Source organism: Leptodactylus fuscus, chromosome 5 (genome assembly GCF_031893055.1).
Source record: "Leptodactylus fuscus isolate aLepFus1 chromosome 5, aLepFus1.hap2, whole genome shotgun sequence".
In the NCBI taxonomy this organism is placed as follows: Eukaryota; Metazoa; Chordata; class Amphibia; order Anura; family Leptodactylidae; genus Leptodactylus; species Leptodactylus fuscus.
Window position 1 is genome coordinate 21,656,460 of NC_134269.1, and position 16,533 is coordinate 21,672,992.

General features: G+C 41.3%; 1 protein-coding gene across 1 annotated transcript; it reads left to right on the plus strand.

The window, feature by feature from the left end:
- Positions 1 to 363: 363 nt before the first annotated feature.
- On the plus strand, positions 364 to 16,533 carry S1PR5 (sphingosine-1-phosphate receptor 5). The gene is made up of 2 exons (XM_075272653.1): positions 364 to 472; positions 14,940 to 16,533. The coding sequence occupies exon 2, from the start codon at positions 15,222 to 15,224 to the stop codon at positions 16,371 to 16,373; it is 1,152 nt and encodes a 383-aa protein (XP_075128754.1). The 5' UTR covers positions 364 to 472; positions 14,940 to 15,221; the 3' UTR covers positions 16,374 to 16,533.

The window sequence follows — 16,533 nt, forward strand, 5'->3', positions numbered from 1 at the left end:
CAAGGACTGACGTTTACTAAAAATATTTAGTGACGCATGCCCTTTAGTCTAGGATTACATATGCAGGGTTTTTAACTTAATGCCTGAAGTGGATCCAAAAAGAAGGAAATGTATAAATGAAGAAGTGATACGTCTCTCTTTTGTATGTATTCCTGGCTTTGGCTCAAAAAACTGCATCAAAAACTGCATGTGTGATTCCAGCCCGACACTGGGGAAGAGAAAAGCTCCGACCTGAAAGGAGGGTGTAAGTGGAGCAGATACAGACTTGTGCACTATATAGAGGATAGCTGTGGGGCAGGCGGATGGGCAGGCTATTCATATTTAAGTCTAGTGGATGGGCAGGGCTGGGGTGCAGAGCAAGGGGAGGAGGGCTCAGTCTTATCTGCTGCTTGTAACAGGCACAGACTTGGGATTTCTTCTCCGCTCCTCCAAGAACCTGGGAATCCTGGACATCAGAACTCTGCAGCCCAGGGTAAGCCGTGTCTATTAACTCCTTCTCCTCCTTGCAGCATCTGTATTTTTCACAATTTCTTATCTTTCTTGCTCTCACCATCTCTCCTTAAGAGCCTGCAGTGCAGAGTAATGGTATGCAGCTAAACTATCCCGAGTAGCCTCTCCATAGTCCATTCTAGTGTGATATTCATTCCAGATGTGCAGTATAGTATAGCTTGTATAGAATAAAGTGCAAGCTCTGCAGGGGAGATCGCATCTCGTGTTGCAGCGAATTCGTCGCCGCGGTCCCTTGTCACCTCTTGATGGACTACTTGATGGATGGTTCATTGCTCAGGGCATTACCTCATCGCTGGCACAAAAGGGAGATTAGCGGGAGAAAATTCTTTTCTTTTGCAGGAAAAGTTGGACAAATCTTGACGTTGATTTATTTGCTGAATATATCTAGATAAAAAATGGCAAGATAAGATATTCCTAGTCATTTGTATCACAGGAGGATATAGTGAGCAGCTGTGTGCAGATGGGAGCACAGAATATTTGTTTTTAGAATTTACAGGAGATAACTGTGTGATAGATAGATAGATAGATAGATAGATAGATAGATAGATAGATAGATAGGAGATAGATAGATAGATAGATAGATAGATAGATAGGAGATAGATAGATAGATAGATAGATAGGGAGATAGATAGATAGATAGATAGATAGATAGATAGATAGATAGGAGATAGATAGATAGATAGATAGATAGTAGATAGATAGATAGATAGATAAATAGATAGATAGATAGATAGATAGATAGGAGATAGATAGATAGATAGATAGATAGGAGATAGATAGATAAATAGATAGATAGATAGATAGATAGATAGATAGATGACAGATATTGGAAAGGTTAATAGAAATAGAGAAAATGATAGAATGATAGATACATAGATATGAGAGATAGATGGATAGATAGGAGATAGATAGATAGATAGATAGATAGGAGATAGATAGATAGATAGATAGATAGATAGATAGATATGAGATAGATACAATAGATAGATAGATACAAAATAGATAGATAGATAGATAGATAGATAGATAGATAGATAGATAGATAGATAGATAGTTTGAGAACAAATCTTTGCTTGGGGCCCAAAATACTGTAAATGGTATAAAAGTTTGATTTTTTTTTTCTATATTTTAGACCGCTGCCTGTTTTTGAAACTAGATAGATATGAAATTCCCTAGTGATGGATAGATATATAGACAGACAGACAGATATAAAAAGATAGATTGGTAGATAAATAGATGGATAGATATGAGCAGATAGGTTAATAGATACTGTACAGTTACATCCAGTGTGTTGAGTTTATTACCTGCCCTCTAATGATAGGGGTCAGCACTTGTGCGCTGTTCACACCTCTCTGAGTGTAGCCTCAGGTGGTGGTTGTTGGTGTCAGTAAGTGCTGTGTACAGTGTGCGGGATTACACTTACAATGGGGCCCGTCACTGGACACCAGCTCAGTGACCAATTCACATGCAATTAGTATGGAAGAGCAAAGGAGGCTCTGTATATGGAGGCTCTATATAGGAGGCTCTATATATGACAGAGTCATACAACTGTCTAAAAGAAAATTTGTCTATATTGTCCCTATTAACCAATCACAGCACAGCTTTCATTTCTCAAGTTTAGAATACAGAATGAAAGCCACGCTGTGATTGGCGGATATATAGCTATATAACATAGTTACCATTAGGGAGCCTAGAAAAGCTGGGTGACAACACTAATGTAAGTTGTATTAATGGCCCTATTGGTTCCCCTCCTTCACATTGGCGTGCCTGCCTGTTGTCAGCAGTGATCCGGTGACATCATAGTTTACACGATCTTAAGGACTTACTAAATGTTATGGTTATATTGTTATTGAAGCTGACCAGAGCACCATCAGAGTTTGTGTAAGCCCCTGGGTAAAACATGTGTCCCCCTCCCTCCGAAAACTGAAGTCATGTCAAAATAATATGATTATACAAGGCACATGAAATACCATCATATAGTGCCAGAAAATACGTCCATGTCATTCCAATAATACCAACGTACAGTGCCCATGTAATAGTAAGATATAGTGCAAAATATACATCCGTGCCGTGCCAAATGTCATCATTTAGTGCCAAATAACAGGACCATATAGCGATAAATAACAGTATCACATAGTGGATAAATAATAGTAAGATATAGTGCAAAATAATAAACCCGCTCTGTGCCAAATGTCACCATTTAGTGCCAAATAACAGTGTTATATATCAATAAAGTGCAGTACCATATAGTGGATAAATAATAGAATTACACAATACAAAATAATACACACATGCCGTTCCAAATAATATCATCATATAGTGCCAAATAACAGTACCATATAGCAATAAATAACAGTATCATATAATGAATCAATAATAGTATGATATAGTACAAAATAATTCTCCTTGCAGTACCAAATTTCACCATTTAGTGCCAAATAACAGTACTATATAGCGATAACTAACACTATCATATAGTGGCTAAATAATAGTATGATATAAAACAAAATAATACACACAAGCCGTACCAAATAATATCATCATATAGTGCCAAATAATAGTATCATATAGTGGCAAGTAATATCACCATGCCTTGCTAAGTAATAACACGATAAAGTACCAAATAACTGAACAATATAACAATAAATAATACCGTATATTATGATAATTGTACAAACTAATACTACCATGCTTGCTAAATAAAAGCACCATGTGATGTCAAAAACAGTGCCTTATAACAATAAATAACAGTGTCTAAATAATATAATAGTTTGATAAAGTAAAAATATTACATCCATGCTGTACCAAATAATGTTACTATATAGGTATAAATAACAGTATCATATAAGGATAAATAACATGTATCATATAGTGCCTGAATAATAGTATGATATAGTGCAAAATAATACCCAAAATATAATTTCCATATGATGCCAAATGGCAATATCATAAATAAATATCATAAATAAATAACAGTACCATATAGTGTCAAATAATACTGATATAGTGCATAATAGGGCGAAGATTAGTAAATAATACTGATATAGTGCATAATAGGGGTGAAGATTGGTAAATAATATTGATATAGTGCATAATAGGGGGAAGATTGGTAAATAATACTGATATAGTGTATAATAGGGGTGAAGATTGGTAAATAATACTGATATAGTGCATAATAGGGGTGAAGATTGGTAAATAGTACTGATATAGTGCATAATAGGGGAAGATTGGTAAATAATACTGATATAGTGCATAATAGGGGGAAGATTGGTAAATAATACTGGTATAGTGCATAATAGGGGGGAAGATTGGTAAATAATATTGATATAGTGCATAATAGGGGGGAAGATTGGTAAATAATACTGATATAGTTCATAATAGGGGGAAGATTGGTAAATAATACTGATATAGTGCATAATAGGGGGGAAGATTGGTAAATAATACTGCTATAGTGCATAATAGGGGGGAAGTTTGGCAAATAATACTGATATAGTGCATAATGGGGGTGAAGATTGGTAAATAATACTGATATAGTGCATAATAGGGGGGAAGATTGGTAAATAATATTGATATAGTGCATAATAGGGGGGAAGATTGGCAAATAATACTGACATAGTGCATAATAGGGGAAAGATTGGTAAATAATACTGATATAGTGCATAATAGGGGGGAAGATTGGTAAATAATACTGATATAGTGCATAATAGGGGGAAGATTGGTAAATAATACTGATATAGTGCATAATAGGGGGGAAGATTGGTAAATAATATTGATATAGTGCATAATAGGGGAGAAGATTGGCAAATAATACTGATATAGTGCATAATAGGGGGAAGATTGGTAAATAATACTGATAAAGTGCATAATAGGGGGAAGATTGGTAAATAATACTGATATAGTGCATAATAGGGGGGAAGATTGGTAAATAATACTGATATAGTGCATAATAGGGGGGAAGATTGGCAAATAATACTGATATAGTGCATAATAGGGGGGAAGATTGGTAAATAATACTGATATAGTGCATAATAGGGGGGGGGATTAGTGTGGTCTAGGCTGGTGTTGCCCCTTTACCCATACTATGCTATAATCCCATCCTGATAGCGGTGATACATAAAACGCCTGAGATCGGGTTCTCTGATACAAAGCTTCAAATCCCCAGCACAGACAGAGAAATAAATGATTTGCCACTATGCCGCGCCACCTCATAGCCTGGAGGTGTTTCAAGTATTGTAAGAGGCGGTGAGTCACCAGACATCAAATAGATCGGCCCTGTACAATCGGTATCACGTTTGAAGTGGAGTTTTAATGAGTGTGCAATATGCAAATTAAGGCAACACACGGTATTATTAACCAGGAGCTACTATAGCTTACATGTAAATCCTAAATTCATGCAATCTGCATAATAGTTTCAGTAATTTTATAAATACATTATTTGAGTTACAGCCTGTACTATACTACAAAGCTGCATTCACAATTGTGCAGGCTTCAGAGCTGACATCTTTCAATTTTTTTTTTTATTTTTTTTTCTGTTTCGAAGCACAGAGCGTGAACTGGTGATCTGATCTCAGGGAAGTGTCTTTATATACGTCTTTGCATCGTGTGAGGCATGGGAGGGTTGTGTCATAGTGACTGATTGCCAGGAAGAGCTGACAGAGGGAGAAGAGAAGTCTAAAACCCCCAAAAAGCAGAGTACAAGGAAATAAGCATTGTCAGATTTAGATGAAGGGTTTGTGGATAACAGTGACACCTACAGGTAGCAAGGTGGAACAAACAAAAATTAGAAGTGCAAAATTTTGGTTTTGTATGGATGCCGCTCCCTGACCTCATACTTTATTTTTGGGTGCTCTGAGATTGTCCGGCTTTTTCCCATCTCACAGACTCCGCCGTCTATTGTCTGTCTGCAGGGGAAGGCTGTGTTATTTTTTACTTTTATAGTGGGATGTGAGGAGGCGACCCCTACATAAATAGCAGGAGATAAACTTTCCTGCCTCATGGGAAATAATAGTTGTCCGTCACGTTTCAGGAAATCTACAGTTCCCAAAAAAACAACTGTGTCTGTGTAATAACCCGAGTGCATGACCATAGGAGATAAAAGATGGCGGATATGGCTGCAAACACCGCATCCTACACTGATAATGATCGCACATCATAAACTCGGGCCGTATGACGACTTCCACTGCGTCAAAAAATTGTACCTTCACTACGCTACATTATAGCACAATGAAGATTGAATGTGGTTACGTTGCGACTCGTGGTGACCGGGACATTACAGTCACAAGAAATCCAACAAGGAACTGTGACCCGCTACCTTCATTGTAGTGTAGGGAAAGTGCAACTTCTTTTGGTCGTGTGAAGGGAGTCGCAGCTGAAATCGCAGAGAAGGAGCCTACGCGCGGGGTCTTCTAGGGTCAGAAGGAAGACTTTGGATTTCCTTTTCCTGAATATTATTGTGCTCACAGTAAATAACTAAAAAAGAGGAAGTGATGGGTGATAGACAGACACTGACTTCTTATGTCCCAGTCATTGCTAAGAAAACAAATTCACTATTAACCCCATGGGTACATAGGGTAGTAGCCATACACACAGGACATTGAGACTGTGCCGGGTTCTGTAAGATATGATGAGCATCCCAAAATTGCTGGAACGCTCACGAGTCACACAAATCTTCCTGTGTAGGGCCCTCTATCTTAAGCGAATACGTGAGGTGCATTTGAGATACTAAATCACCATGACCGCTCCTGGCGCATGCGCAGTTCTCCTGTGAGGCTGGAACCTCAGCTTGTGTGGATGCACCAGACACAAGTACAATAAAGTGATCAGCTGATGGGGTGGATTTCGGGTGTTAGACCCCTAGCGATCGCATAATGATGACCCATTCATTTTCAATACCCTTTACTCTTGGACAACCCCTTAAAGACTCATTTTTAAATATGACGCAGGCATGGACAGGTATAATATAAAGATATTTGGGACACTAAATCTTCAGTCCATAAGGACCTGTTGGTGCTTTAGTGTCCAAAATTTACTGGATAGATTCCCTTTAATGTCCCTCTAACAATGCAGCTTATACATGAACCAACCTCTTGTCAGGGATTGTCTGGTTTGGATACCGTACCCTTTTAGGATCCCCATTTCTAAGTCAAATTGAATTGCAGCTACAAAGCGCTTTTTCAATCAGGAGGACCCCACACACAGGCATCCCATTGATTTAAAAAGGAACTGTGTAATACTTCTTTTCACCTGTGGTGTCACTGTAGGAGAATGGCATACTTCCTGCTCAGTAACCCCCCAGTTCACATGGAAGAATTTGGAGAGCATTTTGAGATGTTCTTCCACTTCAAAATCCTCCCTAAAAAAAAACACTATTTGGCCACCAATTGTTTTCAATCTAGGTATTGAAGGATCTTCTTTTTTCAGTTTGCTAAAAAGAGATGTACCCTGCTCAATCTTGCCCCGATTTGCCTAGCCGAATCAACCACACCATGTGACCTCATATGTATGAGCCAGATTGTTTGAGGTTGATCATGCGTGCAAACCCTGGGTTCCCCAGGGTCAGTATTTGGAGAGGATTTTGAAGTGGAAGACTGCCAAATCCATGTGAATGTATCCTTAGGGTCCCGACAGTGGGACATCCTAGTAGTCAGGGGAACTCCGTACAAAAAAGGATCGTCCAATTTGGAGAACCATGGGAAGATCATTGGACCCCTTTGATGGCTAAAATAAAGGGGCAGAAGTGCACGGCTGACCATTGGGGGGGGGGGGGGGAGTCTTAGCATCTGGACTCCCGTCAATCAAAAAGCATGATATGTCGCAACTTTTATAGTGAGAGCCTTGAAAGGGAAATACTAACTACATTTAATTCTCAATCGAGGCCCCCTCTTTTGTGGTAATGTCTATATGGTATCTCGGAAGATAAATTTAGCTAAAATTCCCCTTGACGAGGACGTGCAGACATGCAAGAGACATCAACTGCAGAAATACACGCCGGGGAATCCTTAGGTTGTCATGTATAATATTTCCTCAGTATTGGGAAGAATTTTTTGATTCTCAGCATTTGATAAACTTCTTCTTTTTATGTGTCATTTTTAAACTCTTGGAAAAATCCCCTAATCTGACGCTGGTAGATTATTTGACCCATATGATTTATAGAATAAATGTAGACGCCAGTAACCTGAACGTCGTCAGTGACAAAGGCTTTATGGCTAAGACTAGGCAGAATTTTTGTAGCCAAATTTTCCCACTTTTATCTATTAAGTGACAGTGGTCGTCTACTAAGTCGTCATCTACTATGTTGTCTACTAAGTTGTTGTCTACTAAGTCGTCGTCTACTAAGTTGTTGTCTACTAAATTGTCATCTACTAAGTCGTCATCTACTAAGTTGTCGTCTACTAAGTCGCTGTCTACTAAGTTGTCGTCTACTAAGTTGTCGTCTACTAAGTCGTCGTCTACTAAGTTATCGTCTACTAAGTCGCTGTCCACTAAGTCGCTGTCCACTAAGTCGTCGTCTACTAAGTCGTCGTCTACTAAGTCGTTGTCTACTAAGTTATCGTCTACTAAGTTGTCGTCTACTAAGTCGTCGTCTACTAAGTCGTCGTCTACTAAGTCGTCGTCTACTAAGTGGTCGTCTACTAAGTCGTCATCTACTAAGTTGTCGTCTACTAAGTCGTCGTCTACTAAGTGGTCGTCTACTAAGTGGTCGTCTACTAAGTGGTCGTCTACTAAGTCGTCATCTACTAAGTCATCGTCTACTAAGTTGCTGTCTACTAAGTTATCATCTACTAAGTCGCTGTCCACTAAGTCGTCGTCTACTAAGTCGTCGTCTACTAAGTCGTCTACTAAGTAGTCGTCTACTAAGTCGCCATCTACTAAGTCATCGTCTACTAAGTTGCTGTCTACTAAGTTGTCGTCTACTAAGTTGTCGTCTACTAAGTTGTCGTCTACTAAGTCGTTGTCTACTAAGTCGTCTACTAAGTTGTCGTCTACTAAGACGTCGTCTACTAAGTTGTCGTCTACTAAGTCGTCGTCTACTAAGTTGTCGTCTACTAAGTCGCCATCTACTAAGTCATCGTCTACTAAGTTGCTGTCTACTAAGTTGTCGTCTACTAAGTTGTCGTCTACTAAGTCGTCGTCTACTAAGTCGTCTACTAAGTTGTCGTCTACTAAGTCGTCGTCTACTAAGTCGCCATCTACTAAGTCATCGTCTACTAAGTTATCGTCTACTAAGTCGTCGTCTACTAAGTCGTCATCTACTAAGTTGTCGTCTACTAAGTCGTCGTCTACTAAGTCGTCTACTAAGTTGTCGTCTACTAAGTCGTCGTCTACTAAGTCGCCATCTACTAAGTCATCGTCTACTAAGTCGCTGTCCACTAAGTCGTCGTCTACTAAGTCGTCGTCTACTAAGTTGTCATCTATTAAGTCATAATCTACATGCAACTCCTGTAGTTTCATAGTTAAAAGTGGAAAACATCACTTTGGGTAAAACTGACCCACTGTATTATGTCTAGTGCAGAGCCTGAGGACACCCATAAACACCCCTTCGATAAAGGGAATGATAGCACCCAGTTGTCAATTTAGTCATAAATTTCTACGAGGAATAGAAGAATCGTAATATAGTTGATAAGGGTGGGTGAGATACAAGATTTACAGTGTTGATCTAGAGGAGGCCATGTAATATCACATGTCCTTTGCAGTTGCTATGTTGCATTAAAGGGCTTGTCTAAAGTTATCATTTTACTTCTGTTTTTGCATCTCAGAACATTGCCCTTAGTGCGGTCACATGAAATACGACTTGAAATATAAGTGAAAAACTAGTTGCACTATACCAGCCCTTATGTGCCTTACCATATGTGACATTTGTGGTTGGCACCCTCATTGTAGTGCACTGCCGGAAAGTCAAACAATAAATGTTGAGAATGTGCGGTTTACGGGTGGGGGCTATGTGGTAGGGGGGAAAGAACAAGTGTAAAATACAAAAGTTAGTGGCATGTCATGCAAAAATATTAGAGAATCTACATATACACACACCAAGCTATAGAGAAACCAGTACACGGCCTATAATACAGAGCAACTGTACCTTAAAGGGGAATTCCACCTACAATGGTATAGGTAGGTCTTATAATAGCGATGGTAGGACTGTAAAAGTAGAGATACATCCACAGGATTGCCCAAAAATGACCCTTTCTAAGCAAATTAGCATAAACTGTAGTGGAGACAATCGTGTAAAAATTGGGACCATTGGTAACTATGCTTGTCTCTGCCATGGTGGAAAAAGGTTCTAAATCCATGCTACATAATATATGGAAGACCATATGGAAGGAGTAAAATTTTAGGGAGATTGTTCATTTATGTCCTAACTACCCGGATGGGGTTAGTATGGCTATGGATTTATCCTTCATCCATGGAACCTCAGTAAGCAAAAATACAGAGACCCCACTACAACTATGAACCTCAAGGTCACCACAAGTGGATCTATGCCCAGATAGTCCCTATAACTTACAAGAATGAACAGTTCAGACATACTTAGGTCTTGAGGTCACCACAAGTGGATCTATTGGCTATGACCACAGAACCCCTATAACGTACAAGAACAAAAAGTTTGGACTTGACCATGAAAGCTAAACAAGGTCTTGAGGTCACCACAAGTGAATCAGTTGTCTAATTTAATCTCTTTAACATACAAGAACAAAAAGTTCAGGCATGTCCATGTAAACTAAACAAGGTAGTAACAGCTTGCTATGAGTTGTTGAGCACTTACACACATGACATCCGATATACACTCACCGGCCACTTTATTAGGTACACCATGCTAGTAACGGGTTGGACCCCCTTTTGCCTTCAGAACTGCCTCAATTCTTCGTGGCATAGATACAACAAGGTGCTGGAAGCATTCCTCAGAGATTTTGGTCCATATTGACATGATGGCATCACTCAGTTGCCGCAGATTTGTCGGCTGCACATCCATGATGCGAATCTCCCGTTCCACCACATCCCAAAGATGCTCTATTGGATTGAGATCTGGTGACTGTGGAGGCCATTGGAGTACAGTGAACTCATTGTCATGTTCAAGAAACCAGTCTGAGATGATTCCAGCTTTATGACATGGCGCATTATCCTGCTGAAAGTAGCCATCAGATGTTGGGTACATTGTGGTGATAAAGGGATGGACATGGTCAGCAACAATACTCAGGTAGGCTTTGGTGTTGCAACGATGCTCAATTGGTACCAAGGGGCCCAAAGAGTGCCAAGAAAATATTCCCCACACCATGACACCACCACCACCAGCCTGAACCGTTGATACAAGGCAGGATGGATCCATGCTTTCATGTTGTTGACGCCAAATTCTGACCCTACCATCCGAATGTCGCAGCAGAAATCGAGACTCATCAGACCAGGCAACGTTTTTCCAATCTTCAATTGTCCAATTTCGATGAGCTTGTGCAAATTGTAGCCTCAGTTTCCTGTTCTTAGCTGAAAGGAGTGGCACCCGGTGTGGTCTTCTGCTGCTGTAGCCCATCTGCCTCAAAGTTGGACGTACTGTGCGTTCAGAGATGCTCTTCTGGCTACCTTGGTTGTAACGGGTGGCTATTTGAGTCACTGTTGCCTTTCTATCAGCTCGAACCAGTCTGGCCATTCTCCTCTGACCTCTGGCATCAACAACGCATTTCCGCCCACAGAACTGCCGCTCACTGGATGTTTTTTCTTTTTCGGACCATTCTCTGTAAACCCTAGAGATGGTTGTGCGTGAAAATCCCAGTAGATCAGCAGTTTCTGAAATACTCAGACCAGCCCTTCTGGCACCAACAACCATGCCACGTTCAAAGGCACTCAAATCACCTTTCTTCCCCATACTGATGCTCGGTTTGAACTGCAGGAGATTGTCTTGACCATGTCTACATGCCTAAATGCACTGAGTTGCCGCCATGTGATTGGCTGATTAGAAATTAAGTGTTAACGAGCAGTTGGACAGGTGTACCTAATAAAGTGGCCGGTGAGTGTATATGGCAGGGATATCCTACTGTAAAGTCGTTATCATTGACAGAATCCCGATCAGAAGGTAGTATCACTCTTGTCCTGGTTCTTCTTTTTATGAGTTGGTCACACTTGGTGGGCTCAACATCAAAAAGATCACAATAACATGTTTCATATCATTGTGATGTCTTTGGGCATGTCTAGCTGACATGTCAGAAGATCATAGGAATACCACTTTAAGAAGAGATAATTTCCACCATATGAGAAAGTTCTATGAAAGTGACATGACAGGACGTGTTGCAGTTTATCATATGCGGTAATTATTACTGCCAGGTACACGCTGTCTATGCCTTTTTTTTTGTCTATGTGCACATTGTAGATCTCCACTCCCTGATTCCCCTGCACTTTCTGGCCAGGTGAACCTCCTCCATGCAACAATTTTATGGGGGGGGGGGGATCAGATTTTTATATGGTATGTTTTTCATGTCTTGGCTTTCTCACCGTCTGAGGAAGTTTCTCATAAATGCTTGAAAACGATTTGACCGATGTGATCTAGATAATGAATGTTCATCCCAACAACCTCTAGATCTTCAGTCATAGTTTTCGACCGCACAGACTTTTTGCAACAATTGGTGGTACATCACAAATCTAAGATCTGCTACTTGTAAACCACCCTAAGGCCGGGTTCACACGGGGGTGAGGAGGGCCACCTCAGGTTGCGGACCAAAATACGGGCAGCTGCGACTGGATGCCGCTGCAGTGCACCAGCATCCAGTCGCGCACTCCGCTCCGGATTAGGCCCAAATGAATGGGCCTAGTCGGGAGGAGGGAGTGTCTTCAGGTGGATGTCGCGAGGCGAATCTACCTGAAAGAATGAGCATCTTGCTTCTTTTTGTCCAGGAGCCGGAACAAATGGCTCCCGGAAAAAAAGAACTGACTGTCTCCCAATGATTTCAATTGGAGCCGTCTTTTTGGTCAGGATTTTGAGGTGGATACGGCCTCAAAATCCTGACCAAAATACCCTGTGTGAACTTACCCTAAGGCCCGGTTTACATCTGCATTCGAGCCATTCCGATCCCTTATTCGCATTGAAATATGTGGAGAGAAAGGTCCTGCAAGCAGCACTTTTTTCTCTACATTTTTCGTGCGGAAACCAAGTGGAACACACATGGATCCCATTATAGTTTTTGGGGTCTGTTCACACGGGGCAAGTTGGCAGCAGATTTTGACGCTCCCATTGACTTCAATGGCTCCCATTGACTTCCATGGGAGTTGCTCACTTAGTTTTTCTTCTAGCTAGTAGCAGAAAAAAGAAGCGAGCTGCTCTATCTTGCCGCAGAATTGCCCATTCATTGGGGTCTAATCAATCGCGGAATGACGCGACGGGATGCCAGTGCACTGTACCAGCATGCCGTCGCTGCAGCTGCAAAGGCATATGTACACGTCTACATAGAACTCCGTGTGAACTAGCCCTTAGGTAACCACTTTTTACGCAGATAGGTTTCTGTTCGGGGGTCCCCTAAGTGGACTCCCCAAACACAGATGTGAACAGGGCCTAATAGTGACTGATAAGAATGTACAGTCTATTACAGCTCCTGCACACTTGTGTCAACTCTACCAGGCCTGAAGAAAACATCATGCTTGGAATATCAGATTAGAGGAGACGAACACTCTACGCTGCAGTGTCGGTGGGGTCCAACACTCTGCAGAGTTCAGACGACTGCTATGGCCTCATCACTGCTTACCAGACACAGCACCATACATTGTATAGTGGTTGTGCCTGGTATTGCAGCTCAGCCCCATTCACTTGAATGGGACTGAGCTGGGAACAGGCCACATGACCGATAACTATTAAGTCGCATGGTTTGATGACTGCTGCCGCTTCAATAAACTGATTGTTGAGGTTGCCGGGTGTCAGATCTGATATCTGATAAAGGTCACACCAACTATTAATGGGATTTACATTTCTCTTCATTTAGTTAATTGACACAGCTACCTGAAACTTTTGCACAGTGCTGTATACGGCAGCTGTTCATTACGCCATACTTGGCCAGGGCAAATCCCGAAGCTGGTGGAAGATATCAACTTCTTCAGAATGGCCAAAAATCTGACCTCCCCCCTACTCTTTGTCGGATTTCTAATACTTTTGATCTGTAGAATGAAGGGATGGTTATAAGCAGGGAAGGCTGAAATAACATTTGCTATGTAATCCCCTTGTTATGCCAGCTTTACCGCGTATAGAGACAACTGTTACAAGGCCGAGACACATGGAGAGCATCTCGGGTTGTACAAACAGAGCAGGACCCCTCAGTAACTTTAGTAATATTTATATACCCAGGTTGTAGGATACAGTCAAAAATCCTATAATCCTGCATTAATGGAAACCGAGGAATTCTTAATATTCTATGCGTGAGGTTTCAGATCTGGAAACCTTTATGGCTTGTGATGTTGCCTAAATAGGAGCCCCCGATAATGTCCTACATAAATGCATGAATGAACAGGGAGCTACCAAGCAGTAACGCTCCGTCATCTAAATTTCGCCTGTGTAGCCTAAATATCTGGCAGTTTTCCTCTGGAGGATGAATCAGTGTCTGACAGGAGCCTGTTAAAACAAAGGGCCGAGCCTCGTGGATCTCAAAAAGTAGGAAGTCTAGAAAGTAACACAAAAGAAAGGACACCGCAGAGCTGAGCTGACTATATGTGAGGCAGACAGAGGATCGTAGCCAAAAATTCCAGGTCAGAATTTGTCTCTCCTATTACTTTCTGTGCATTACAGTGGAATCGTCTTAACATTAGAGTGCAAGCTCTGCGGATCATAATTCATGGCTTCCATCATCAGCCTTATAGAACAGACATAGAATTAGCTTAGCTTGTCATATCTGAAATCCTATATTTTGGCATTATTCCATCTGTGTTATATAAATGTCCTCTGTATTGGAGGGTGAGATTCCAAAATTTTAGTACACGCCTCGGATGTACTCGCTCAGCAACTCTTTACTACATAGTTTGCATAAATTTTCCGAGAAAGTAGGTCAAAAGTAGGGTTGAGCGATCGGGATTGGAAAAGATCAGATTCCAATCGTCGATCGAGTAAATTTCACAATCGCGATTGGAATTCCGATCCCGATCTTTTCCAGCGTGATCGAGGTAGGAAGTTATCTCAAGCTCGGCTCAACCCTAAAAGTGACTTTTCCCATAGAGAAGCATTGATTAGGGTCGAGGATGGGGATCGGAAAAGATCGGATTCCGATCGGCGATCGAGCAAATTTCACGATTGCGATCGGCTGGAAAATGATTGGAAATTGGATTTTAAAATCGATCCTGAAATCTCAAGATCGGCTCAACCCCAGTCAAAAGTTATTCATGAAGTACTGTTATAGACATTGTCCGCATGTATATTTTTTTATGGAAATTGAATAGTTTTTGGACTCAAGTAACTCTCTTGTTTTTTCATGTAGATTTTATCGGCATGTGCGGACGGTACATCCGTTAAATGAAGGAACACTGACACGATGTGGAGACCTGGTGGAAATGCAGCAACACAAGATGAACAGATTTTTGGATGAAGCGTCTACAGGGTCACAGTACGTGGGCGTCTGAGTAGAATCCATGCTGAGATAATATACTCCTGGATGTTGCCGACCATACATCTTCTATTGCTCGGATATGACCTTGTCTATAGTTGAGGCCCAGCCAAGGTTCTAAACTTCTGAGAGCTTCGAGAAGACCAGCGGTGAACCATGGATGGTGTAACACATCAGTATCATCTAAGCCGGTTGTACAGGGAATACCAGAACAATAGCGTCATTGCTCTTCATTACAACTACACTGGCAAGTTGAGCACTAGTCGATACAAGGGTGGACTAAAAACTGAGGCTGTGGTCTTTTTGGTAGTCTGCATCCTCATTGTTCTGGAGAACCTCATTGTACTTTTGGCTCTATGGCGTAACAAAAAGTTTCATTCGCCTATGTTCTACCTTCTAGGCAACTTGACTTTGTCTGATCTCCTGGCTGGAGTGGCATACATGGTGAATATTGTATTGTCAGGGGCAAAAACACTCCAACTCACCCCCGTTATGTGGTTTGTTAGGGAAGGGGGTGTCTTTGTTACGTTGACTGCCTCCATCTTCAGCTTGCTTGCCATCGCTATAGAACGTCACATCACCATGGTTCGCATGAAGCTCTACAGTGGAGACAAACAAGGACGAATGGCTTTACTTGTAGGCGCCAGTTGGCTTGTCTCTATTTTGTTGGGGGTTCTTCCAATACTAGGATGGAACTGTATCACACAACTTCCTTCCTGCTCTACCATCCTACCCCTATATTCCAAGGATTACATATTATTTTGCATCACCATCTTTCTGGCCATCCTTATCTCCATCGTGGTCCTCTACCTACGCATATATAGGATTGTTAAGATGAACAGTCAACGACTGGGCACGCTACGAAAAGGAGCACTGAAAAAGTCCCAAAAATACATGGCCTTGTTGAAGACCGTTACTATAGTGGTAGGAACCTTCATCGGCTGTTGGCTTCCTCTTTTCGTCCTTCTCCTCTTTGATGTGTCGTGTGAGGTCAACGCATGCCCTGTTCTTCTAAAAGCTGACTATTTTCTTGGTTTGGCCATGATAAATTCTCTTCTAAACCCAATCATCTACACCTTGACCAGCAGAGACATTAGAAGAGCCATTCTGAAGCTGGTCTGCTTCTTCTGTTTCGTCCATGAGGATGGAGAGACCAGAGGGAGATTCGGATTCTTCCCAGTCATTGAACGAAGCACAAGCAAATCTGAAAAGTCATCCCACAAGCAGGAGGGTTTGGAGACAACGGTGTCGTCAGGAAATGGGACTCCTACACCAGTCAAGTGTCTGGTGGCCACCAAAAAGTACTGAGTTGAGGCAAGGTCGAAAAACCATCAAAATATTTTTGCATTTCTAAAAGGGAATTATCTGCGCCCGTCTGCTGAATCTTATTTGACTTGGACTGGAAATGATGAATTATGTTGGAAGGTTTTGGGGAAAAAAGCTACAAAACATGTAAAATCAAGAGATG

What these genes read in the sequence shown, in the direction of transcription:
- S1PR5 (XM_075272653.1), top strand. Translation starts at nt 15,222, where the DNA reads ATGGATGGTGTAACACATCAGTATCATCTAAGCCGGTTGTACAGGGAA.